General features: G+C 36.6%; 5 protein-coding genes across 5 annotated transcripts; 4 read left to right on the top strand and 1 right to left on the bottom strand.

The window, feature by feature from the left end:
* Positions 1–136: 136 nt before the first annotated feature.
* On the bottom strand, positions 137–6,824 carry BO72DRAFT_428546 (putative pectin methylesterase). Its single transcript, XM_040943030.1, has 4 exons — positions 6,095–6,824; positions 5,653–5,692; positions 897–4,638; positions 137–824 (listed from the first exon to the last, which is right to left on the bottom strand). The coding sequence occupies exons 1-4, from the start codon at positions 6,705–6,707 to the stop codon at positions 180–182; spliced, it is 5,040 nt and encodes a 1,679-aa protein (XP_040801725.1). The 5' UTR covers positions 6,708–6,824; the 3' UTR covers positions 137–179.
* Positions 6,825–8,754: 1,930 nt separating this feature from the next.
* Positions 8,755–9,791, top strand: BO72DRAFT_447842 (uncharacterized protein). The gene is made up of 2 exons (XM_040944649.1): positions 8,755–9,142; positions 9,209–9,791. Exons 1-2 carry the CDS (start codon positions 8,839–8,841, stop codon positions 9,535–9,537), a joined length of 633 nt encoding a protein of 210 aa, XP_040801724.1. The 5' UTR covers positions 8,755–8,838; the 3' UTR covers positions 9,538–9,791.
* On the top strand, positions 9,661–11,254 carry BO72DRAFT_103707 (Gfo/Idh/MocA family protein). Its single transcript, XM_040938891.1, has 4 exons — positions 9,661–9,822; positions 9,887–9,907; positions 9,983–10,513; positions 10,577–11,254. Exons 1-4 carry the CDS (start codon positions 9,783–9,785, stop codon positions 11,083–11,085), a joined length of 1,101 nt encoding a protein of 366 aa, XP_040801723.1. The 5' UTR covers positions 9,661–9,782; the 3' UTR covers positions 11,086–11,254.
* A 307-nt stretch (positions 11,255–11,561) lies between these two features.
* BO72DRAFT_485893 (uncharacterized protein) lies at positions 11,562–13,226 on the top strand (the record flags this gene model as incomplete). Its single annotated transcript, XM_040947916.1, has 1 exon — positions 11,562–13,226. The coding sequence occupies one exon, from the start codon at positions 11,562–11,564 to the stop codon at positions 13,224–13,226; it is 1,665 nt and encodes a 554-aa protein (XP_040801722.1).
* A 12,289-nt stretch (positions 13,227–25,515) lies between these two features.
* On the top strand, positions 25,516–27,028 carry BO72DRAFT_447840 (putative short chain dehydrogenase/reductase). Its single transcript, XM_040944648.1, has one exon. The coding sequence runs from the start codon at positions 25,911–25,913 to the stop codon at positions 26,991–26,993; it is 1,083 nt and encodes a 360-aa protein (XP_040801721.1). The 5' UTR covers positions 25,516–25,910; the 3' UTR covers positions 26,994–27,028.
* The last annotated feature ends 199 nt before the right edge of the window (positions 27,029–27,227 follow it).

The raw sequence follows: 27,227 nt of genomic DNA, 5'->3' as shown, positions 1-27,227 counted from the left end.
TTCGGGGCACCCCGCATCCTGCTCGCCCAGTCTTCAATACGTACAATGACAGGCAACTACTCATTCAATACACATCGTTTGGAGTATTAAAGCATAGATTAGGTAAATTATATAACTAATATACAGGAATCTCAAACCCGAATTAAAAAATGAAAAAGAGGATGAAGAGAGTGGATCCCTCAGTCAGTAGGGCAGGCCTTGGCACTCTTCGAGGTCTTGGTCACAGTCTCCGTCTCGGTGACGGTCTGATTGATAGTAGACGTGCGAGTGCTGGTCGCCCGCTCCGTGATTGTCACCGAGGGCTCAAGGCTGAGAGTGGTTGTCTTCAGCACTGTAGTGGTAGGAGTCGCCAGAGTGACGGTCTCCTTGACAGTGGTCACGGTGGCCTTGGTCTTGGTGATGGTGCTCTGGGGCAAGGTGACCGTGGACTTGATCGTGGTGGTCTTCAGGCTGGTGACGGTCACCGTCGCTCCCGGCACAGACACAGTCGAGGTCTTGGTGGCCGCCGACGTGATCGTGTCGGTGATCGTGCTGGCCTTGAGCGTAGTAGTCTTTGCAACCACCGTGGTGCTGCTCTCGGTCAGAATGACGGTGACGGCCTTGATGGTTTCTGTGGCCACTTTGGTGGTGGCCGACACACTGGTGATGGTGCTAGTGGAGGCCTTGAGTGTCGAGGTCTTGCCAGTGGTCTTGGTTGTGGTAGATGTGACGTAGACCGTAGGCGAGGCGAGCTCGTCAGTCGAGGTCTTGACATAGGTCGTCAGGGTGGTATACTGAGTGACTGTGGCGGCGTTCACAGCAGCGCGGGGCAGAATCAGAGCGCGCTTGGCGTTGGCGGCAGGGATACAGCTGAGGGTGGTGGTGACACTCTTCGTGGTGGTCTTGGTGGAGGTCACGTCGATGGTGGTGGTGGTGGCCTTGGTGCTCTTCGTGCTAGTACCGCCGCTGCCCTTGGTGACGGTGGTGTACGAGGTGACCTTGACGGTGCCAGGAGTGGAGGTCTTAACGCTGGTTGTCGTGCTGGCCACGGTCTCGGTGATCGTCTTGGCCTTGGCAGACGAGGTCACGGTGCTGGTGGCGGTGACCGTGCTCTTGACCGTGGTGGTGACATCGCCCTCGGTGACGGTAGCGGTGACCGTCGTGGTGTCTTTGACAGTAGTCGTCTTGGTGCTAGCAGGAGCCGTGATGGTCTCGATATCCGAACTGGTGATCACCGTCGATTTGATGCTCGTCACCGTCGGTTCGACGATGGTCGTGGTGCTGGATATGGTGGTCTTCTCGACGGTGGTCTTGAAAGACTCAGCCAGAGTCACGGTAGTGCCAATGTCCTGCGTGACCGTCACCTTGACAGTGGAGGTACGGTCAGCAGGTGTAAGGGTGGTGAAGGCCGTCTCCTTATCAGTGACAGTCACGAGGGTAGTGAAAGTCGCCGTGGGAGTTGCCGTGGCCAACACTGATGTGCTGGGGATCACGCCGGTGCTGGTGACTGGCAGGATCGTCGAGTTGCCCGGCACGAAAGGAGTGCCATCAAACAGAGTGAAGTTAATCCAGGAAGTCGAGGCGAAGAAGCTAGTGAGCTCAAATTGGGCGACCGTACTGGCATCCAGGACTGTCGCAAACGACGCCCGATCGGCGGTGGACGATCCAGGACCATAGTTCTGGTATTCACCAAACAGAACACCATCGGTCTGGGGGCTGCTGGAGGACCACTGCTCCCATCCAGCCGCCTCGACGCAGGAGTCAAGGTACGATTCGACATATGCCACGCGAGCGTAGTTGTTCCAGGGGCGACCCAACGAGATCTCGGACATACTGCCAGCTCCAGAAGCCGGGGTGATGGTGCACTGGTCGAACACAAAGCCGCCAACCGTGGTGCTAGTACTGCGCTTGTCGGCCGTCAGGTTAATGCCATCTTCGTTGGGAGAGATGGTCGAGTTGAGGAAGTAGCCAGATCCAGAACCCCAGATCATATCGATATTACCCTCAATGTAGCTGTTGCTGGCGAAGAAGTAGCCGTTGATCAACAGCGCATCTTGATTACCCGTGACCTGGCAGCCATAAAGCGAGGCGTACTTGCTAGACTTGACGGCGAATCCGAGGGAGGCGTAGTTCTTGGTGGTCCCGTAATTGTTCACGAAATTGATGTTGACTGCCTGGAAGTAGTTGCCCGTAGCATATACGGTGGCGCTGTCCGAGTTGGACTCGTCGGCCTGCGTGTCCACACCGTGGTTGTACTGGATCGTTACCTGGTTGCTCGAATAATCGAGGTGATTGTCCGAGTATCCCATGAAGATCGTGGTGCCGGAACGGTTGACCACCAACTGTTCCTCGTACGTACCAGGGTAGATGAACACCGTGGGTGTCACCTTGCTGGAGGTAGGCAGAGCGTTGAGTGCACTTTGAATAGTATCATAGGTCGTCACATTGGCAATAGCCGTCTTCGACACAATGTAAGCCCCAGCCGGAGGAGTCGTTCCATCATAGACCGTGGTTGAGTTCGAACCGGTGGTAGTTGTAGTTGTAGACGCAGGCTGAGGGGTGACAATAGAGTCCCAGTAAGTCATATCAATCCAGTCAGTCGATCCCATAACCTCGGCCAACGTGTATGTGTCCGAGGTCAACAACGTACAGTACTCAAAGGCCTCACGCGACGCAGCATTATTCTCCCAGTTGCCGGGGCCAGAGTTGTTATACTCAGCGAACGTGACATAGTCGGTGCGAGGATCAGTCGTGCTCCAGACCTTCCAGCCAGAGGGGTTGATGATATCCGTGAGATAAGAGTTCTTCACAACCACAAGCGCGTATTTTGAGTAAGGCCGACCCAAGTAGACAAGCTCGGTCAAGTCGACCGTGGCATCGCTGGCTGCCTCAAAAAGACACTGGTCAAAGATATACCCACCAACGGCGGTCGATGAGGCACGGCTTTGCGCAGTGATGGCAGACTTCTGACGTTTGGCACCAATAGTGCAGCCTTTGAAGTAGGCCTTGGAGTAACCCCAGATGAAATCGATGGCACCCTCGATGTAGGACGATTCGTAGTATTGGTAGCCAGTGGTACTGCCGGTGAGCAGGGTGTCTTGCCAGCCAACGAGGCTGCAGCCGTAGAAGCCAATTTCAGAGCCATAGATCGAACCAGCGAGAGTCACGTACGATGACTGGGAGCCGTCTAGGTTGGCGGTGTTGATGATGTTGATGTTGTACAAAGCAATCTGGTTGCTGGCGGTGGCGAAAGTAGCTGTCTCAGCATCCGAGTGACCTGTCGGCAAAGGGCTGACAGACAAGCCCCGCGAGTAGGTAATGGTGACTTGGTTGTTCGTGTATGTAGCACCGGGACTGCCAGACTGATAGCCAATGATCATCACTGGGCCATCACGGTCCACTGACGGCACTTGCTCGTTGTACGAGCCGGCGTACATGAAGATGATCTGGGTGGAAGAGTCATCGGGCAGAGAAGCCAGCGCGTCGGTCAGATTACTGTACGAGCCGTTGACAGCACCGCTAGGCGAGACGAGTACTGCACCTGCCGGGGGCACGGTGCCACTAGTCGGATGCGCCCAGGTGGCAGTGGCAGTCGACGTCGACGTGTTGGTGCTGGTCGCGGTTGACGGTCCCGTCAGACTGTATGAAGGCACATAGTTATAGGCAGTCATGTCCAGCCAAGTAGTATCGCCGACCCATGACGACAAGCTATACGAGGCTGCCTGGGTGGCAGTCAGGTTGGTAGCGAAAGAGACACGGCTCGAGGACCAGGCTCCAGGACCGGAATTGTTGTATTCTCCGAAAGTCACATACGCGGTGTTGGGAGAACTTGTCGACCACTGTTCCCAGCCAGCAGCGTTGATGTGCTTATCCAGGTAGGAATTCATGTAGACCGCAATGCTGTACTCCGAATAAGGCCGTCCGAGATATGACTTGCCGTAAGTCGACCCATAGGTGCTGGTGTAGGTGACATAGCAGGTATCGAAGACGTAACCGCCAGACGCGGTTGATGAAGAACGACTCTGCGCCGCAATGCACGCCCCTGGAGTGTTTGTAGCGATGTAGCATTGATGGAAGTAGGCGGTCGAATAGCCCCAAATGTAATCAATCGACCCTTCGATATAACAATTAGAGAAGACCTGCGTGCCCTTGTTGGCGAGCAAGGTGTCTTGGAAGCCGATAAAGGAGCAGCCATAGGCCGCCATGTTAGTGCCATAAAAGTCAGCAGCCAGCGCGGCTGTGTTGCTGGTCTGGGGATAGGTGTTCTGGAAGTTGATGTTGTACAGGGCCAAGCCGGTGCCGTCAGTCTTCTTTGCGTTGATGACAGGTGTACTCTCATCTTTGCCGGCACTGGTGAGCTCTCCGTTTGAGAACTCGATGGTGACCAGGTTCTGGGTGTAATCATTCTCGAACGAAGTCTCACCACGCAGAGTGACCTTTCCAGAGCGCGTGATAGAAATTTGCTCAGTGTAAGTACCTGCAAGGATGTAGATGGTGTAAGCCTTGCCGTCACTGGGCAGAGCAGCGATAGCTGCAGTGACATTGCGATACTGTCCAGTGGTAGCATTCTGCGAGACCACGAATGTCGAGGTGCTCGTGGCTGCCGCACTTGTGGCTGAGGCTACGACAGACGAGCTTGCTGTAGCAGTGACAGAAGCACTGGCAGAGGAGGAAACGGAGGAGCCATAAGCAGAATCCGGGAAGCCGGAGAAGGGAGCAATGGCTGATGTATCAATCCAGCTCGTGCTCCCCAAAACATCAGCAACAGAATACGAGCTATCATCAGACAGGATGTCCACGACACTGCTCCGCGAGCTGGTGGAGGCGCCAGGGCCAGTGTTGTTATACTCTGCAAAGGTCACACTGCTGCTGGACGACGAGATTAACCAACCCAGTGGGGCGATGTGGGCATCGAGATACGAGTTCAGAACGGCAACATGGGCGTTGGTAGAGTAGTCCCGGCCCAAGTAGGTGCTGCTCTTCGGGACGGAGCTATCACTGGGTACAAAGGCGCAGCTGTCGAAAACAAATTGAGATGGCCCATAGGAAGTCTGGTAGGATTGCGCAGCAATGGTCTGACCGGTGGTGGTTCCATCCGAGATAATGCGAGAATTATACACGTAGATGCCACCGTAGCCCCAGATAAAGTCAGTGGTGCCCTCGATCCGACAATCGGAGAAGTAGAAGGCACCGTAATTGATCAGCAAACTTCCCTGAGAAGACTTGATGCCACAGCCGTAGAAGCCCAGGACTTGAGCCTTAGCAGCGACAGCCACTGCAATATTATTCTTAGTGGGCGTATAGTCGTTCTCGAAATTGATGTTGTAGAAAGAAATCGCATTGGCATAGTATTGGGACGCTTGGAACGTTGCGGTAGATGCAGATCCACCGTTGCTAGACAGCACTCCAGCGCTGTGGACGATGGTGACAGTATTGCTCGACTGGTCCAGCGCATTCGTAGTCTGCCCGCGGAATACAGTAGCCCCCTCACGGCTGATGGTAATGGCTTCCTCGTAAGTACCCGAAAGGATGTAGACGTACTGGGTAGTAGAATCGGAAGGCAGAGCAGCGACAGCCGAGGCAATGCTGGTGTACTGCGCACAACCCCCAGAAGGACCAACCACTAGGGCACTAGTAGGTACCGTGGTGGGCAAGGAACATCCAGTGGAAGACGAGGTGGTTGCAGACGAGACAGCGGAGGAAGAAGCAGACACTCTGACCGCAGCCGACGACACCGTAGTCGTCTCAGTGGCACTCGACCGAATCAGAGTCGAAGCAGCGCGGGTGGCTGTGACCTGAGATGCGGGTGCCGAGGTGGCACTGATGCTGGACGAGGCCGTAGTACCAGTAGTAGATGTTGATTGCTGGATGACATCAGCACTCTCAATAGCGGCCAGAACGTCAGCATCGACCCAATCGGTGTTGGTCGCGGCGAATTGATCATAGACACTAGCAAAAACCTGGGCTGGGGAGAACCGAGTGAGGTCAGATGCACTCAGCAAGTGAACATATGCTGACCGCTTGGCTTCGTTGTTCGCATAGGAGCCAGCGCCGGTGTTCTCGAATTCACCATAAAAGTTCCGAGGGTCCGTAGAGTAGCTGTCGGTGTAGGCACCCGTGGCTGTGATCAAGCTGCCCAGAGTCGAATCCCGGTAGACCACCACGGAGCCGTAGCCATTGTTGGCCGCTCCAAGGTAGACGTTCTTCGTGCTGGTGCCAGACTTCTGCTGCACCGAGCAGGAATCGAAGACGACGGTGGAGTTGTATAGGACCGAATTGTATGTTGTACCTCTGTTATAGACGATCAAGGCACTATTGTCCACGGGTACGATTGTAGTATTGTATACATACAAGCCGGGATACCCATAGATGATCTTGTCCAGGGCTTCGATGTAACTGTCGGCAATAACGGCCAGACCCAAGTTGGCATTGATACCCAGACTCCCGGCCGAGACGAACTGGCAGCCGTAGAACGCATTCTTGGAGCCGCGAATGGTGGCCGCGGCATAGCTGCCTGTAGCCGTGTTGACAAAGTTGATATTGCGGAAGGTGATACCGAGGACATTAGACGAAATGGTCAGAGGACTAGTGGCCGAGATGGTAACCTGGTTCTGGCTATAGTCTCGTTGGCTGGGTGATTCGCCGATGACGGTGACGGTTGCGGTAGCCGAGACGGTCACGGCTTGGGTGTAGGTGCCGGCCTTGACGGTCACAGTGGGGATGCCCATCGACTGAGCGTAGGAAACGGCATCTCCAATGGCGGTGAATTGACCGGAGGTGTCTGTGGCAACGACGACAGCGGTGGAAGATGCTGGAGAAGAGTCAGTGACGTGAGAAGAGAAGGAGATACATGGTGGAGATAAGACTGACTCGAGGCGGACATCGTGGCAGCATTCTCAGCGGACGATGCAGTAGTCACTACCCGTGTGGCAGTTGTCGCATCCTGTGTGCTAGCTGGGGATGCTGCAGCCGCGGTGGAGATGACTGCCTGAGAGGTGACGGAAGAAGAGGAGGGTAGGGCAGCAGCACAGCTCTGGGCCAGAGCCAGGCCGGCGACGCCCAAGACAGACCAGACTTGCATGGTGGTTGTCGTTACTCGTCCGATTCTGGACCACGATCAAGCGCGGAACCAGTCGGAAGGAGGTAGTAGGGACGAACAGGGGTAGAGATTAAGGGCCATGGGCCATGGGCCATCACGAAGATATTTATACACTGGGCCGGACAGTTGAGGGCATTCGGCCTGTAGGTGGCGGCGAAGAGTTCTGCAGGCCAGGGGCAAGCGTAGCCGAGGGATTTCCAGGGTAGATCGATCATGGTCCCGGTGACACCACGATGAGGGCCGGGGCACTAAAGCTCAAGATGGGATTTTGATCCGATTACGAAGGCGATGAAGACTAATAGATTGCTTGATTGCTGAAGAGCAGCTGCCAAGCACGTGGCGTCGGAGTCCAGCCGGAAGAAGCCCTAACGCTTCACGATTGGTGGCATATTTGATAAGCACCAAGCACCTGCACAAGTTTGGAACGGCCGAAAGGACGATAAGCATTGCGCATGGTTCGGGCCAGGGGTAGGTAAATCTAAGCGATTGGCATCCGTGTCGATCGGTTCCTGGCCTCGTGTCTTCCCCCCTTCCTGACCGGAGATCATTCGCTTCTCGCATCTCTTGCATCAAGGTTGAAAGACTCCCTTGGCACAATAGGCACGAGATGATGTCTGTTGCCCTCTCTCTCCCTCTTTTTGTCTCCCTAGGTGGATATGGATTGGTTGTTGCGTGGACAAGTGCAAAATTTGCTCCCGGGATCGCAGCCCCCTTTCTCCCCGAGTGACCTTGGAAGGGATCGGGTGTCAGGAACGCCATAGACTCGGCCAGATGCTGCGAAGATGCGGCCGGGCCTTGGAGTGGCTAGATCGAGGGGTGTCGAGTGGACGAACCGAAGTTTGGCTGGCAGCGAATTCCCGGTTGCGGGTCTGCGGGTCTGGCATTCAGCACCGCCACACTGACCATCCATCACCTGAGCGGGAATGGGATTCTCCGAGCTGGCTCCATTGAGGTAGTCCGCCGGTCGTGGCGTTTGGGTGAGCCAGTGTTGGTGGTGCGGTGTCTCCGATGGAGATTTGAGGGAGATTTGAGGGAGATTTGACTAGGGACTAGACTAGGTAAGTAGTCGATGGCTCAAGCGGACGTTCCAAGGATAACGGAGGCTCTGGAAGAGAAGAAGGGAAGCATTGTGGCAAGAGAATTTCGCAAGAATGAAAGAATGAAAGAGTGAACAGAAAAGTTTTGGATCATGTGGAGTGCAGGAGAATGAATCTGTTGGAGAGGATAGAAAGGATGGAAAGGATTGGTGTTTTGGTGTACAACAAGTAAGAGGGAGAAGTTGGACCAAGAACTTGGAACCTGCAGGGACGGGATTTTCGATTCCAGGTTTGTTGCCTCAGGCAGTAATATGCACCCCGCACTAGTTAACTATGCACGCTGACATAATGATACCTGACACTGTATAATTATACACACACCTTACTAGGTATAGCGGCAGCAAATCTTAGCCATGCAATCAAACTCGCCAAACACGCCAAACTGAACTCAGGGTCATGCAATTTCGACAGACTTCGATAGTAATGCTACTCAAGTACGACTAGGTTGCGCTAAGTGGGGCCAGACCTGACCTGATACGAGGAGTTTCACCTGCAAGCCCACCAACAGCAAGCCAACAGCAAGCCAACAGCAAGCAACAGCAACAGCAGCGGTAGCATTAGCATTGCGCAGGCACCAGGGACCGATGTAACTCTTATATTCGTTGTAGATCGCCCGCTCTACAGGTCGACTTCAAAGGTTCCCTGCAGCGCTACCTAGTAACCATGAGATCTACCGTCTACTCGCTGGCGGCTCTGCTGCCCTTGGTCCTCCCGACCCAAGCCGACGACCTCTGGGCGCAGGTCAGCTGCTTCACCTCCACTGGAAACATGGAGAACATGGGGAGCTATGAGTTCCAATCGGTCGGCCACTGTACAACTCAATGCGAGAAGGTCAACGGGGTGTTTGCCGCGGTGCAAGAGGAGCTGTGTTACTGCGGAACTGCGGCTCTTGACATCCAGGACATGGCCTTGGCCGACGACGAGAGTGCTTGCAATGCCGCGTGCCCCGGTTATGCTGTTGATACGTGTACGAATGAAGTTCTCTTTCCCGAGACAATGCGTGTCTATCTTGCTGACCTGACCTGACGAACAGGTGGCGGGGATGGTGTCTATTCCCTGTGGGTTTCGCAAGCATATGCCTTGAGCCTAAATGACGACGACGACGACGACGACGACGACGACGATGAGTCCGGCAGTGACTCCTACAGTGACTGGAACAATACATCCACTGCTGTCGCAACCACCAATGCTTCTGCTTCTTCGACCACTGCGATAAATGCTGTATCGACATCGCCCAGTGTCAGTGGTCCCACTTCATCAACGACTGCTGCGGCCAGCCAAACCGCGACGGGCAGTGCTGCCATCACCACGACTACGTCTACCTCGGGAGCCAGTCGCCGCTTCAGAATTCTCTGTTTCTAAGGATGCAGGGGTGGTTAGGTCAATCTCATGGTGTGTTCACATAAATATAAATTTAATGTATATTATCCTCAACATGATGCTAAGGTTGTTTCTCATTCGTGGAAGTTGGCTGCCCGGGGATGACGCGATCTGCAGGCTGGATGACATTCCGGACCCTAGTCGTCACTCATTCATTTATTTATTTAGAGTACAAATCCTGATTCCACTCCGCGCCACAATACCTTACCTGTCCCGGAAAACATCTGATGACACAGCAAGCAAGTATGGTTCGTTGGGGAATTTTAGGTGCGAAGAGGTGATTCCCAGGCCCAGCTACAGTCCAACTTAGCGCTCATCCCATCTTGATTAGGAACCGGCGACAATGCCACCAGTTAGTCGTCCATCGAAAAACCCCCAATCACTTCCAAGTTGCCACCTTTTAACTCAGTATACCTACCACATGCAGAGTTCGTCAAAGACCTTCTTATCGACCCTGCCACCCGCCAAGTCCACGATGTCACCCATGACATTGTGGCCGTCGCTTCGTCCAGCGCGATAGAAAAAGCCCAGAATCTCCTCTCCACTACCCACACCCCGTCCACCGCTCGTGCCTACGGTTCTTACGAAGCCCTCGTCGCTGATCCCAACGTCGACATTGTCTACGTTGCGTCTCCTCACTCACATCATTTTGCCCACACGCGTCTGGCCTTGCTCGCCAATAAACACGTCCTCGCGGAGAAGGCTTTCACAGTGAATGCCGAGCAAGCCCAGGTGCTCGTGGATCTGGCCAGGAAACGAGGACTTTTCCTCATGGAAGCGCTTTGGACCCGGTTCTTCCCTCTCACGCGCCACGTACAACATCTCGTCCGAGAGGGGGTCATCGGGACGGTCCAGCGGATCGTGGCCGATCGGAACCTGGGTCGCAACGTGGAGGAGCTGTATGGCACCAAGCATCGCCTGGTCAACCCCGCCTTGGCTGGCGGCGCCTTGCTGGACTGTCGGTTTTTCCCGGCCTCCGCCAAATCTCAGTCTCCATGCTAACATGGAATTTTGTTTCTAGTGGCCGTCTACCCCTTGACCTGGGTCTTCCTTTTCCTGAGTGCCGACCGGCCTCTTGCTTCGGTTCCCCTGCGAACGACCGGCTCCGTGATCAAGTACAAAGAAACCGGGGTAGATGAGACCGTAACGGTCGTCCTCACCTCCCCTGAAACGCAGACGCAGGGGGTAGCGACGGCTAGTCTCCGAGTCACGCCCGACCCGCAAGAACCAGGCGTCCGCATTCTTGGGACAAAAGGACAGATCCAAGTATTTGGACCCGCCGCGCGTCCGGATAGTATCAAAGTGGTGGTTTATGGGTCGGCGGGAGACGCTTCTACAACCGCATTTCCGATCCCGGTGGGCCATGGACTGTTCTGGGAGGCAGATGAATGTGCCCGGCGCGTGCAGGCTGGCGAGCGCGAATCGCCAGTCATGCCCTTGGCAGAGACGCTATTGATGATGAGGGTGTTTGACCAAGTTCGCGAGCAGAATCAGTTGCAGTACCCGGATGAGATTGAAGCTATTGCATAGGTCCTGGGGGCACCATATACCACTTTCCGTCCTCGGAGCTGTCGGGTGAATATGAGGATCGCAGCGTGTGAATGTGCGACCAGGCTTATCCCATCGAAGTCCATCCTGACCTAGGTCACGATGAGTAGTTTGTATTCCTCCAGCTAAATTCTCCGGTGAGAATAAAGATATCATGGGAAAGGACAATTTCCGGACACACTATAAGAAGTTCTTCACAATCTTACCGGGTTGTACCCTCAAACAATGATGGCTTGACATCCTCCTCTTGCTATGGCTTCTCTGGGCATACTCACCGTCCATTTTGATGGAGTATTTCGGTTGGACGACTTGTGGAACGGATGATTGCACTCCTTTCCACCGGCGTCGGAAGTCACATCATGGTGTATAAAAAGATTCATGCGAACACACCTGGTGGCGACAATTCCCTCTGTAACCCCCGCTTAGTCCGCTTACACACGAACGGAAAAGGCTACACCATGGTTTTCCCCTTTGAGAAACTCCCTGCGATCACCCAGATCGAGAAGATCGCCCAGATCTTCGACGAGGCCGAAATCAAGTACATCGTGTGGACTGGCTCCATAGTTCGGCTATACGGAGTGGAGGATACCCAGCTGGGCGTGCCGCACTACATCGAATTCGTCGTCGAAAATGCCTCTATGGCCCGTGCGGTCCAGCTTCTTTACGAGAAGAGCTTCAGTCGTGGTCTGGACCAGGTGTGCGGCCGATCCGGGGGTTTTCATGATGTGGGAACCGAAATCGTGCAACTGTCCACCGGGGGCGCGCCGCACTTGGATCTGTACCTGCACACATGCTCCAAGGTCCTTGGGTCATGTGTAGTCCCCGAGGACGATGATGAGATTTGGATGAATGAGGACCAATGGGAGCTCCCCAAGTTCGTTCTAACCAGGCTTAGAATGCTGAAGCCGGTGTACTACATTAAGATGCACCTAATCCAGTGGGCGCGGCGGTGGTGTTTGGGGCCGGAAGAAAGCTATCACTGGTTCATGGGCGCGCGCGTCCTGGACTATCTGATCTCAAGGAAGCTCAAACCGGAGGTCATTGGCTATGAGTCCCTGGACCATCACTTGGATGGAGTCTGGCGCGCGGTGCATGCTCGAGAGCCTTTCAAGGAGCTTGAGGTCTATGTGCCGCGCATGGCGCAGGCCTTGGACAAGGCAGGCATCCTCGCGCCTTTGCCCACCCCTCAGTGGCCAGAGAAACTGGTTCGCGACATTTACGATGGTAATGTCCCTGATTACAGTGTTTTTGCTGGGGGATCCATGGCGACCACGTTTGGCGATAGTTTTCATCCCACAATCGCGAATACTTCGGTTGCGAGTAGTTTTGCAGCCCCTAGTGATCCCAGCACGCCTGTGACTGAGGAAGAGCCGCCAGCGCCCTCAAGGGCTGTGGCAAGCACTGCCACTACGGACCCCGACAATGCCACGGTTCTTCAAGCTCCTGGTACACCTGAAACTGAGTGGACTGCTAAGACTGACGTTGCTGAAGAAGGTGGCGATCCCGGTGTTCCTGGAACTCCTGAAGAAGAGCTTACTGCGAGGACTAAGGTCATTGGTGCTGCTGAAGATCCGACTGCCCCCGGACCATCTCCAGGCAGCCCTGAAGCTACCGCTGATGCTGAAGCCGATGTCGCTGCTTCTGATCCACCCGAAGATCAAGAGGCCTATCCCGTTCTTCCTGCCAACGTCTCATTTGGTTCTCTGCCCGAAACAGTCGCTGGCTCAGATTCCGAGCCAGGGTCTCCAATGGCCACCGAAGAAGATGAACCGGAGCAATATTCTACAGGCTCTTCTATGGTGACAGAAGAGGACGTGGCGGCACCGGTCCATGATCATGATCCTATGGAGCTTTCGTCTGCACATCCCAGTGCCAAAAACTCCTTCCGTGACGTGGAGTCGAGTCCGGGAACTCCGAAGAGTCTGAAAAAAGATAGGGCTGAGCGTATTCCACCTTCTTTGACTTCGTCCACAGACTCCGTGCCACCTTCCTCTGTGGAGACAGACGTGGAAGTGGCAGAGGCTCAACCTAGCCAGCTTGCTGTCAAGGACTCGGCCGGTGTTGGCACTCACGATGAAACCAGAGATAATCCCACCCCGGACGACATTTGTACGCAGTCCTGAGTCCTGCTGACCACGGAGAGCGGATTGGCAACGGACGAGGGCAAGCAAAGTACAAAATATGGTTGCAGATGAGGGATGGTCGTTATTTTGCTGCTGCGACCCAAAATAGCTTAGTAAATACTTAAAAATCATATAACTATTATACCACTTATAATAATAAATTTTAAATTATATCATTTTTTTTTATTTTATATATATTATTAATTATTATTAACTACTATCAACCACTACTACTATAGCAGAATTATATAAAAATATTAGTATAAGTACTTTCTAAGTAGTTTTTAACTATTTAAATAATAAAAAAATAATTTAAAATTAATTTTTTAATAAAATAAAAATATTATAAATAATATACTTATTCTGCTGCTGCCAGGCAGCTTTTTTTTTTTAATTAAATAAATATTATTTTACTTAATTTGTATATAATTTTTATTTAAATATTATAAGGGCTGGAGGTGAAATAGTGTGAAGAATAAATAACTCTTACAAGTCTAAAGATATTGATATATTGTCTTAAAATATTATTACTAATCTTTCTAAGTTGTAAAATATTATTTTTAATTAAAAGATTATAATCGGCTTATTTAATTATTATATAACTAATACTTAAGATTATATATATATAGCTTTCTCTTCGCGGTATCCGCAAAGATTAAAAAAATTAGTTTAGTTTTTATAACTACTTCTTTTTTTCTTACAAAGAGTAGATTATTTTTTATAATAATATTATTAAAATCTCTTTTTTATAAACTGCTTTGCGAAAAATTAGAATAATAAAAAAAATAGCTTTTACTATTTTTATTTTTATAATAGAATATTAGATTATTTATCTAATATTTTTATAGTAGTTAATTTTAGTATATAGTCTGCTATCTACTAGACTATTTTTTATAGTAGTATTTAAATAATTTTTTTATAAAATATTTAGACAGTTTTCTATAATAATAATAGTTCTTTTTTAGTAAATATAAATAGTTTTTTTAGTAAATATAAACAGTTTTTTTATAGTTAAAATAGTAAATAGTATTAAATCTTTTTTAATTTATTCTTTTAGACTGTCTGAAATATTTTATAGTTAAAACTAATAAAGCTATTCTTACAGAAGTAAGATTTTTTTTTATATAAAAAAACTTTTTCTTTTAGATTTTCAGTCTTTTTTTTTTTATAATATTTTTTTTTTCTCTTTTTTTTAGTAAGTTTTTTATATAGTATTTTTTTCAGATACTATTATAAATTAATATTTATTAATTCTTTTTTTTATAGTAGGTATTAATATATTTTATTAGTTTTTTTTATAGTTTAATTCTTATAAAAATTTAGTTCTGTTTTTCTTTTTCCGCGAAAGTCTGACTAATTCTTTTTTTATAATTTATTATTTAAACTTTATATTTATAGATTTTATTAGTCTATTCCGTTTTATCTTTTTTTATATAAGTTATTTATAAAATAGATTTAAACTTAATTAACTATTTATAATACTTTTTATTATTTTTTTTTATTATAAAAAAGAATATCTTTACTACTACTGCTATTATTAAATTTATTATTATTATTATTATAAGTATATTTATTTTTATTATATCTGCTTTTATTATATTTACTACTACTATTACTATTATTTTTTTTTATATTATTATTTATATCTGTAAAGCGCGGGTTTAGTAGTTAACTATAATTAATATTATTATAGTTTTTATAGCTTTTATTTTTATAATTTCTAGACTTTTTCTATTTTTAATAAATATATTTAAAACTGTTTAAAATTAATCTATATTCTATAAACAGATTAATAATAATAAATAGAATATTTTATAATTTATTAAACTATTTATTATAGTTTAGTTTTTAGATTATAATACAGTAGTACTTGCTGTAGTATTAGATTTTTTTTAAATAAAATTATAATTTTTATTTAATTATAAACAGATTTAAATCTGCAAATTTATTATACAGCCTATATTATATATTAAATAATTAAATTTAAAACAGCTAGCTGTTTGGATTTAGTTTTATAAAAATATTTTTATATTATAAACTAACTAATAGCTATTATTTAATTAGATATATAAATATTACCGTAATTTTTTTTCTAAAAGAGTCTTCTATAATTATATTAATAAAAAAATTAGCTAGTAGTATAATAACTATTTATATATAAATAATAAATATTATTTTTTAATAAAATAAAACTATATTTTTATATATTCCGGCTATTATATATTATAAATATATACTATAATTTGCGTTGGGATTATAAGATATATAGTTATAAATAATTTATAATTTATATTTAGTTTAGTTTTTTTTTAATTTTTTAATTAAATTTTTTATACTTTTATAAGATAATTTTTTTATAAACTTATAAATAATATAAGTTTATAGTAGATTTCTAAGTATTTTTTTTATTATAATATTTTTTTTATTTAACTAGTATTTCGGTAGTTTTTTTATAGTATTATAAATCTAGCAATACTTCTAAATAGTACTTATAATTATCTAAACTTTTATTTTTTTATAAGAAATATTTTTATAAATTTATTTTTTTTATTATATAATACTTGCGGAATAAAAATATATAAAAAATATTATAAATCTAAAAATCTATAAATAGCTTCAGTTTATAGGCTTATTTATTTATTTTTTTAATTATATAAAATAATCTATAATAATATTAGTTTAATTTTTTATTTAGTTTTTTTTATAATAAGTTCTTCGCAGATAATTAAATTTTCTGGTTTATTATAAAAATAGTAGTTTTATAATTTTTATTATAAAAGTTTTTCTAATATTTATAAGCTAGTTTAAGATTTATAACTACTTTTTTCTTTATTTTTTTAATTTTTTAAAAATATTACTTTAGTTTTTTTATAGGATTTTCTAATACTTATAAGTCCAGTACTATTATTCGCGGATATTATACAGTTATTATAAAAAATAGAAAATATTTAGTTAATACTTATAGAGAATTATTATAAATAAATTCTATAAATAGTAATATCTTTGTTTAATAATTTTACTTAAAATTAATATAATTTTATAAATACTATTTTAATATATTATTTATTCTTTTTATTTAACTATTTATTTACAGATAGTAGACTGTATTTAAATCTTATTTAATTATAAAAGTATAAATAAAATCTGACTAGAAGTTTTTTATAAAAACTAATCTATAATTTATAATTATTTTATCAAGTATTCTATATAACCGGAAAATTTTTTTAAAAAAAATTATTATAAGTTTTTTTTTTAATAATATTTTATAAATAAAAATAAAATAAGCTATTTTACTAAACTAATTTATTATAATTATAATATTATTATAAATCTTCTGTAAGTTTTTATCTTTATAAATATTTATAAATAGATTTATAATAAAATTTATAATTACTTCTTTTTAAAATCTTACAGTAGATAGTAATAGTTTTAATAAATTTTATTATTTTTTATAAATTATCTGTCTATTCTAATATATTTTATATATATAATAATAGTTTTATATAAATTTAGCTAGTTTTAGCTACTAAAATCTTTATAAAACCAGTTTTTAGATTCTTATTTTTATAAAATATCTTATAATAAAATTATTATATAATTTTATAAAAATCTTTAGTTTTAGCTGGTAGTTATTTAGAATATATAACTTTTTTATAAAATAAAACAGTTTTTAACTAATATTTTATTATAAATAATCTTTTTTTATAGATATTTTCTTCTATAAGAAGAACTACTTCCGCAGTTTTTTTTTTATTTTATTTTAAATATTTTTTTTATAAGATTATTTTTTTATAACAGCTGAAGTAGCTTTTATATAAGATTAGTAAATAAATTTTTATAATATATATTTTTTTTATAATTATTTTTATTATTTTTATATAAGATTTTAGCTAGTTTAGATTTTCTATAATATTTTTTACTAGCAGTATTTTAATTCTTATAAAAATAGCTATATTTTTTTCTAAACTTAAAAGATTATTTAGCTGTTATAATATTATTTTTTTAAGTTTTTTATAGTTTTTTTTTATAATTTTTTTCTTATAGTTAGATTATTATAATAGAATATTCGCTGGATTTTATAATTCTAATCTATATATTAAAAAAAATTTAAATATTATAAAATATTATGCCTATCTAATCTATTTTTACGATAATTTTTTATTAATTATAAAATATTAAAAATTTTTATAATTAATAATTATTTTTATTAAATATTCTATATTTTTAAGCTAGTATTACTATTTTTTAAATAATTTTATAATTATAAAAAGCTTTTAATTATAAATATTATAGTTCTGCTTTATAGAAATTATTTTCTATAAATAAAATACTACTAGCTTTTACTAATCTTTTTAATTTTTTTATAATAGTATTCTACTAATTATAAAGACTAATATATTAGTTTTAATTTATAAAGATTTTTTTTTTTAAAATATACTATAATTATATTTTTTATAAATATATTTTTTAGCTTTTAAAAACTCTTACGGGCTTTTAGTATTAGAAAATTATATTTAGTTTTTTTTTTTTTTTTTTTATAAAGTATTTTAGTCAGATCTATAATTAATATTATAATTTATAAATATTTTTTAATAAATTATCTATATTAATTCGCAAATTTAATAAATTTTAATATATTTTTTATATTCTATAGTTTAGACTAATCACGGATTATTATAATATACCCCGGTTTTATATATATATTTTTATAGTTAATTAAAAATTTTAAAAAGTTAATTTCTATTATTATAAAATAGTATTTATTAAATTTTATATATAATCCTATATCTTATAATATTTTTACTATTTTATAAATCTATATTTTATATATCTTTAGATTATATAAATATATTATAATATTATTTAGATAAATAATTATAAAATTATCCAGATATTCTGTAAATAAGAAATTTATAAAATTTTAAAATCCTATAGATATATTTATTAATTTAAATAGTATAACTAAATATTTAAATAGTCTATACTTTATTTAGAATATTATTTTCTATTTATATTCTTTTATAATTCTAATTTTATAATAGATTTTATATAAGTCTAGCTATATAAATTAAAAAACTTCTATAAATTAATTAATATACTTATTAATTTATAATAATAAATAAATATTTTTTATTATTTATTTATTTAATTTATAATAGTTTATATATATTTATAAGCTTTTATTTTTTTTATTTATAAATAAAATCAGTATATTTACTGGCAATTTAAAATACCAGATCTATTTTTTTATAAATATTTTTTATAAATAGTTTTATAAAATCTTTTTTTCTACAGATAATATTTTATATACTTATTCTAGTTTCGGCCGGAAATTTTTATAAAAATTTATTTTTAAATTAATTTCTAGTTTTTATATAAATAAGCTTGCAGCTTTTTTTTTTGTAAATACTATCTTATACTTATAATATTATATTAGTATTTTTTAATTAGTAGTTATTTTATATATTTTTTTTATTATTATTAAATAAAAATTTATTTTTATAAGTTTTTTTATAGTAATTTTTTCTGCTGTAATTTATAGTATTTTTAGTATATAATATTTATAAAACTAGAGCTAATATTTATTAAATTTTATAATAGATTTTTATTATTTTATTCAAAATATTTTTAGAACTATTTTATTTATTTCTAATATTATAATTATAAGATCTATCTGGTTTTTATAATATTTCTAGATATTTTTTAAATATACTATAAATATTATAAATTTTTTTTATTATATATTTTTTTATTTAATCTTTTCTGTAAGTATTTTCGCTGAAACAGTTAGTTATTTTATTTATTTAATAAGTATTATAGGTATTAAATTTACTTTTATACTACTATTTATAAGAATCTTAATTTTTATAAAATATTTTTTTTTATAAAAAATTAGCTATTTTTTTAGTTTTAAATTAAAATAGATTATAATTCTAATTTAATTTAAAACAGATATTATAATTCTGCCTGCTAATTATTTTATAAATAGTTTAGTTAACTGGTAGTTTTTTATCTAATAATCTATTTTTTTATAATTATAATAAGTTTTTAATCTAAAAATCTTTATAAATACTTATATTATTAAAAAAATTTACTTTAGCTTTTAAATCTTTTTTATAAAATTATTAGTTTAGGTTTCTGATTTTTAAATTCTATCTATAAGAGTAATAAACCTGTAATTTTTTTTAAAATCTATTTATAAGATATTATATTTTTTATTTACTTATATTACTAGTTTAATACTAAATATAATCTTACAAGTAGTATAATAAGATCTTATTCTATTATAAAAAAAATCTACTGTTTACGAATCTTTCTTTAAATTATAAAAGAAAATAATATAAAAAATAAATAAAACTATATAGTATTAATATTTTATATTTTATAATCTAATTTAGTTCTTATTTTTTTTACTGCTGGAGGTAGATAAACTCTAGTTTCTTTTTATAAAATTTAATTTTAAATATTCTTAACCAGATCTTTTACTGTCTATTTGCGGGATTTTCTAGCTGTATTTTAAAAAACTTATAAAAACCAGTCTATCTTTTTTTATAATAGGATTCGGCTGCCTTGCCTTTCTATAGATTATTTAGAATATGGTCTAGATAGACCACCGCGACATGTACTCTCTGGTTTTTATCCCAGTTATTAGCCTCTGCAGTTGACTTCTGTGCTGGTTTTCTTGGTCTCCGCGGTACTAGAGTCAGAATCCTCTGGATTCTTATACGGTTGCTTTTTTGCAGCGCTGATTTCTAGTTTACTTTAAATACTTGCAATCTGTCTAAATAATTACAGTTATTTATAAAATTTGTAGATAGAAGTTTATATTTTTTTTTATTATATAAAACTTTTTTTTTACAGTTAATATATAGTTTTCCGCGATCAGATTAAAAAAGTTAATTCTAATTTAATTTTATATATTATATCTAGTTATTATTTAACAGACTATTTCGCAGGATATAAGTAATAAGATTATAAAAACTAGAAATAAAATAGTATAAAAAATAAATAATTCTTGCGAGTTTAAAAATACTAATATATTATCTTAAGATATTATTACTAATCTTTTTAAATTATAAGATGCTGTTTTTAATTAAGAGATTATAATCAGCTTACTTAATTATTATATAATTAATGTCTAAGGCTATATATATATAGCTTTTTCTTTGCGGTATCCGCGAAGGTTGAAAGGGCTGGTCCAGTTCTTACAAATATTTAAAAAATAATTATTAATTATTTACTAACTACTTAGAATACTAATCTAGAATATATAATATATTATAATAAAATATTTTACTAAATAAATAAATACTTTAAGAATATTATAGATTAAATTTTTTATTATTTTTTAACTACTTACCAACTATTTATTAATTATTTAAAAAAAATAATATTTTTTTATTAATAATTTTTATTTATATCTTTAGATCCACGAAGACTTTATCAGTAAAATAAAAAATAAAAAAAATATATTTCTTAGAAATAAATTAATAATATTTAGAATAAATTAATTATTTATTAAATATTTATTAAATATTTATTAAATATTTATTAATTACTTGCTAACTATTTATAAAAATAGTATAAATAATTTTTTAAAAAGTTTATTATATTAAAAAATCAAGTCTTAATTTCTATTTATATTTAAAAATATTAATTTTTTTTTATTTTTAGAAAAACTTAGTTACTCAGTTTAATTTTAAAATTAAATTTATTTAGTTTTCTTCTCTTTCTTTTTCTTTATTAGAATAAAAAAATAAGTAGTTTTTAATTACTTAGCAGCTACTTAGTAAATACTAATTAAATACTTAGAAATATTATATTATTAATATATATACTAAGCTAAAGAATATAAAATATATTTTATTTTATAATATTTATAAATCAGCTAAAACTTATTATAAAAATATATAAATTTATAGATTTTTTTTTAATTATAAAGATCTTAAAATCTCCAGTTTTTTAGTTAAAAAATTAAAACTAAAGTTTGAGTAAAAAAAACTTTAAAAAATAATAATAAAAATAATAAGCTTTCTGAATCTGATAAATTTTCTAATAAGAAAAATATAAAGAAAAAAAATATAAAAAAAATATAAAAAAAAATATAAAAAAAGAAGATTTAGAAAAAAAATAATAAAAAAAAATAAAAATTAGTTAATAACTAGTTTATAAATAGTTTATAACTACTTAGTAAATATTTAAAAAAATTAAATTTTATTGTTTATAAATTATTAGAATTTTTATTATTTTAAAACAACTATTTAACAAGTAATTAATAAGTATTTTATAAAATAATTCTAGTAAATATTCTTAAATAATATAAATAATAATAAATATAATTTAAAAAAATTCTAATATATATATATATTTTTATTTATATTAAACTATATAAAATTTTTTTTTATTTTTAGATATATATTTTAATAATAAATACTAATAAAATAGTTTCTAAAGATTTAAAATATAATCTAATCTTAATTTTAAAACTGTCTGTATTATTTAATTAAATTTAATTCTTATATTTTATTTTGAAAATTTTATTTTTAAATATTTTTAAATATTTTTTTATTTTTATTTTTAATTTTTTTAATTTAAGCTTCTAGTATTTCTATTTTAAATTTAAAATATTATTTAAAATAGTATACTATAGACCTATAAATATAATAATTCTAAAAATTTAATAAATAATTATTAATTAATTAATAAATATTTAAAAATTATTTATCTAGTTTCTTTAGATTATAAAGATATTTATAATCTAGATCTAATAGAAAAGATTCTAAACTAATCTTTTTCTATACTAGAACTAGTAGAATATTAATATTTTTAATTTTAATTTTGAAATTTAATTAGTTAAGTAGTTAGTAATTATTTAATAAATATTTAAAATATATCTTATTATATATAGTAGTAGTAAAAGATTTTTATATTAATAATATAATATAAATAATAAATATTTAAATTATAAAATTCTTATTATTATATAATATTTTTTTTATTAAGCTTAGCAGAACTAGTAAATAGTTAATAAATAATTATTAAATACTTAATATTTATTTATAAAATATTTATTTTTTTATTATTTTAATTATACTTAAAAATCTTTCTAAGAAGTAGGACTTTTAATATAATTATTTAATTATATTTATATATTTTTATAATTAAGACTAAATATATAACTTAATATTAGAATAAATCTAAACTAATTCTATTTTAATAATTAGATTTTTTTTATATCTAGCCTAATTCTGGATATTCTTAGTTTTATTTTCTAAATAAATAGTTAGTAAGTAGTTAATAAATAATTAAAAACTACTTATTTTTAAATAATTTAATATATTTATTATAATTTTTTTATTTTTATATAAAAAAAATTATTATATAGTTTTAAATAGTTTTTATTTAAAGATCTTATTCCAAGAATTTTTAAAATTATTCGGTAAAAATATATTTAGTAAAAAATAACTAAATATAATAACTATTATTTTATATTATAATAATTAGAATTAATTTTCCAAAGATATTAACCAAGATTTAAGTAGTTAGTAAGTATTTTATAAATAATTAAAAAATAATTACTATATCTATATATTATTTAAAATTTATATTTAAAATAATCTTTTTAATATTAATATTATAAAAAAAATAGAATTAGAATAGTTTTTTAATAATCTTTTTAAATAGTATAAATATTTTTTAAAAAAGTAAATAATAGCTGTTAGTTATATTCTAGAAGATTAAAATATAAAAAAATATAATTATTTAATAATTAGTTAATAAATATTTCTAAATTAATTAAAATTTATAAATTTATTTTTATACTACTCTGATAAAAAAATTATAAAAAAAATCTTATTAATTATCTTAGATTATAGTTTTTTAAAAGATATATTAATTTTAAATAATAAAAATATTAATAGTAATTAAATCGATTTTTTAAATTTATATAAAATTATAGTATTCTAAATATTATAATAATATTTTTAGATATAAATCTAAGTACTTTATAAATAGCTATTAAATAATTATAAAATAATTAATAAATATTTTTTATTTTTATAAATAAATCTATATTTTATAAATAAATAATTTTATTAATCTTCTGTTTTTTTAAATATAAAAATAAATACTATTTATAAAGAATTATTAAAATATAATTCTTATTATAAAAATTAATATATATTTTAATTAAAATAAAGATTTAATACTTTTTATAGAATTTTTTAAGTTATAGATTTCAAAGAAACTAAACTTTAAAATAATTAATAAATATTTAATAAGTATTTAATAATTAATTAAAAAATATTCATTTATTATTATTATAAGATTATTAATATAATTAATAATTTTTTTTAATTTTTAAAAAATCTGCTCTGGTAACTTATTTAATAATAAAAATAAATATTTATAAATATTATATAATATAAATAAATAATAAAAATATTATTTGATATCTATAGATATAAATATACTAAAAATAATATTATATTTTATATATTTTAATAGTCTATATTTTTATAGATAATTTTTATTTATAATTAATTAATAAATATTTATTAACTAGTTTATAACTAATAGAAAAGTATATATTATATTATTTATATCTAATAATTAATAATTTTAAACTTCTATATTCTTCCTCCGAGAGAATAATATTATTATTAAATAAATTTTTTAAAAATATAAGATTTAAAATAATAATTTCTTAAATATTATCTTAAAAATTATTTCTCTAAAAAATTATAATTATTATGAATATATTTGATATATAAAATTACTTCCTTCTATAAATCCTAAAAATATAAATATTTAATAAATATTTATTAATTATTTTTTAAATAATTAATAAAAATTTAAAACTTACTAGCTGTGGATATTTTTTAAAAACTAATTTATATAAATAACTAATTTATATAAGCTAAATTTTTTTTAAAATATCTAATTTAGAAATAGTAGAAACTAAAATTTAAAATAATTAGTTATTAAATATTTCTAGATTATTTAATAAATACTTATCTATAAGTATTTTTTTTATTAGATTAATTTCTAATATTTTAACATTTTAACAGATAGTATAAATTTTTTTTTTATTATTAATAAAAATATAATAATAGCCAGTAAGTTCTGGATTTAAGAATTTATAAATAAAAATTCTAGAATATTTCCAGATCTATTATTTAACTAAATAATTAAAAAAAAATAAAAAATAAAATATTTTTAATTTTTAACTAATTATTAATTATATTAATTATATTAGATTTTAAATACTTGTTAATTAGTTATTAAGTATTTATTAAATAATTAAATATTATTTTTTAGATTATCTATTTTATCTTATTCTATATTTATTAAAAAACTAATATAATATAAATATATTTATAAATATAGCTTGTTAGATATTTAAATAAATTATTAATATATTTAAAATTAAAAGATATAAATAATAAGAATTTAGTTTAGATTAAAAATATTAGAATTATATTATTCTAGATTAATATTATTAATTTTTATATTTTAAGTAGTTAATAAGTAGTTAAATACTTTTAATTTTTAAATATTAAATTTTTTATTAGGATTTATAAATAAAAGCTTGTCGAAATCTATTTAAAATAAGTACTTAATAAATACTTAGTAAGTACTTAATATTATATTTAAAATTATAAGTATAAAATAAAAGAGAAGTTAAAATTCAGTAGGAAGATATAGTAAATAAAAAGATTATATAACTTATTCTTAATAACTAAGATAGGTTTTTATTATATAAAGTAATAAGAATCACGCGACCCTCCCCGAAGGGTCACGCGACCTGTATCCACGTACAAAATACCCAAACAAAAACCAAGCTGATTAGGTAACCCTGACAAGTCCAGCACAGCATACACCAACATAAACCACAAAGAAATTGAGATTTGAGATACAAAACTATGATCAAAACCAGAAATGTCACATGAAAGAAGAAAGAGAGAGAGAGAGAGAGAGATAAGCACGACAAAGTTACACTAGCCGCAGAAAGACCCGAGTATCTTTGTATACGACACCGCAAGGAGTACCATAGACTCTGACATGCGTACACGTACTGTAGAGTCGTGAGTACCATACCTCAAGGTTAAGGTAGATGTAAGACATGTCCACGGTTGATGATGGGTCGGGCGATGGATGCCTCAGAAGTCAAGTGCTGCCCTGCTGCCTGACTGCCTGACTGCCTGAGTGCCTGACCACCACAGTCGCCCTGGGCAATTTTCGCCCCGCGTTCACAAAAAGATCGTAAAACCAACTACTTACACACACACACTTACACACACACACCACAGCTGGCGACGGGTGGAGCAGCAGCAAGACACCCTCAAATGAGGCCACATTAGCCGATGAAGATCACCCCAGTCCAGTACAGCCACTGGATGATAACTTTACATACATCATGAACCTACTAGCCTGCCTGCCTGGCCGGCCCCGTCACGCAGCCAGCCTCCACCAGTCGATACGAGAGGTCTTGATTCGAGCCTATCACAGTCGTAATACTCAGCTGAACATCGCACGCCACAGCTCAACTAGCAAGAAAAGCCGATGAGCCATCGATGAGCCATCAATGAGGTCCACACCTTGTTTGATTTCCGCTATAAAAGCTTCTGCTCAACCTCGGCCTCCCGTCGTCGGGGGTTGCTTTCACCAGCAGAAACAACCACCATGTTGAGCCTGGACTACAGCCTTTCGAACCTTCAGGGCAAGACAATCCTCGTCACGGGCGGTGCCTCGGGCTTTGGAGCCGCCTTTGCCACTCGCTGGGCTGCCGCTGGCGCCCAGGTGATTGTTGGGGACATCAATCCCGCCGGAGAGACGGCCGTGGCGCAAATTCGCTCCGACTCCTCCAACGACAACGTGCACTTCATCCATCTCGACGTCACATCTTGGGCTTCCCAAGTCAACTTCTTCCGACAAGCGGTGCAGCTCAGCTCGCACGGTGGGATTGATGCCGTCGTGGCCAATGCTGGCGTCAACGATCGGGACGAGGCGAGACGGCTCGAGTACCCTGCCGTGGATTACTCGAATGACCCCAACCCCCCAGCGCCCAGCATGAAGACGGTCGACATCAATCTGACGGGGGTCCTGTATACGGTCCACCTGGCCCAGTGGTACCTCCCTCGGAACCCTGACTCGCTACCGTGCTCCGAAACCGGGCAGACCGCTCCGCGAGATCGCCATATCCTTCTGGTCGGCTCAACGGCGAGCTTGCACCCGCTCATCACCCAGGCACCCTACACGATCACCAAACATGCGGTCTTGGGTTTGTTCCGGTGCCTGCGCGTCACAGCCCCCGTTTCGGGCGGCATTCGCGTCAACATCATCTGCCCCTATTTCACCGACATTGGCATGTTGAATGGGCCAGGTCGCATGGTATTAGCTGGAGTCCCCCTCGGGCAGCCGGAGGATGTGGTCGAGGCGGCCACGTATCTCATGGCCAACCAAAAATGCAGCGGGCGCTCTCTGGTCACTGGCCCCCGATTGAAACTGGACCTCCCTGACCGTGCGTACTTGACCCGGGATTCTCTCGAGGAGGCGGTGCAGTACACGATTGCTGCGGGCGAGGATTCCGAGAAAGGCGTTTGGGAATGCCAATTGCACGATGTGGAGACCACGGATATCTTCACAGACCGGATGATGAAGGCCGTGAAAACGGTGGTGGCTGCTCGGGGATGGATTGGGTGGGCCAAGGGGATGATTGGGGCGTTGCTTTGGCCGCTGACGAAGAGTTCACCTCAGGCATATTAGAGTTATACGTAGTTGGTGAATCCATGCAAATCGACACTCTTAACAAGACACTTGTATACTACCTACTAGGCTTGTATACTATTGCTCCCGACCGCGGCGGGCGCGTACTACGTATGACTTGATTGGGACTAGCGGTGACACTGACTCGGGACGATCCCTCGATACTTTCACGGTTACAACTTCATCTACTCATCCACCACCGACAGCAACACCTCTCACCTTATGCTAGTCTTT

This window comes from Aspergillus fijiensis (genome assembly GCF_003184825.1).
Source record: "Aspergillus fijiensis CBS 313.89 unplaced genomic scaffold BO72scaffold_21, whole genome shotgun sequence".
Classification (NCBI taxonomy): Eukaryota; Fungi; Ascomycota; class Eurotiomycetes; order Eurotiales; family Aspergillaceae; genus Aspergillus; species Aspergillus fijiensis.
Note: the sequence above shows the minus strand (reverse complement) of the source record. Positions and strands in the feature narration are given on the sequence as shown.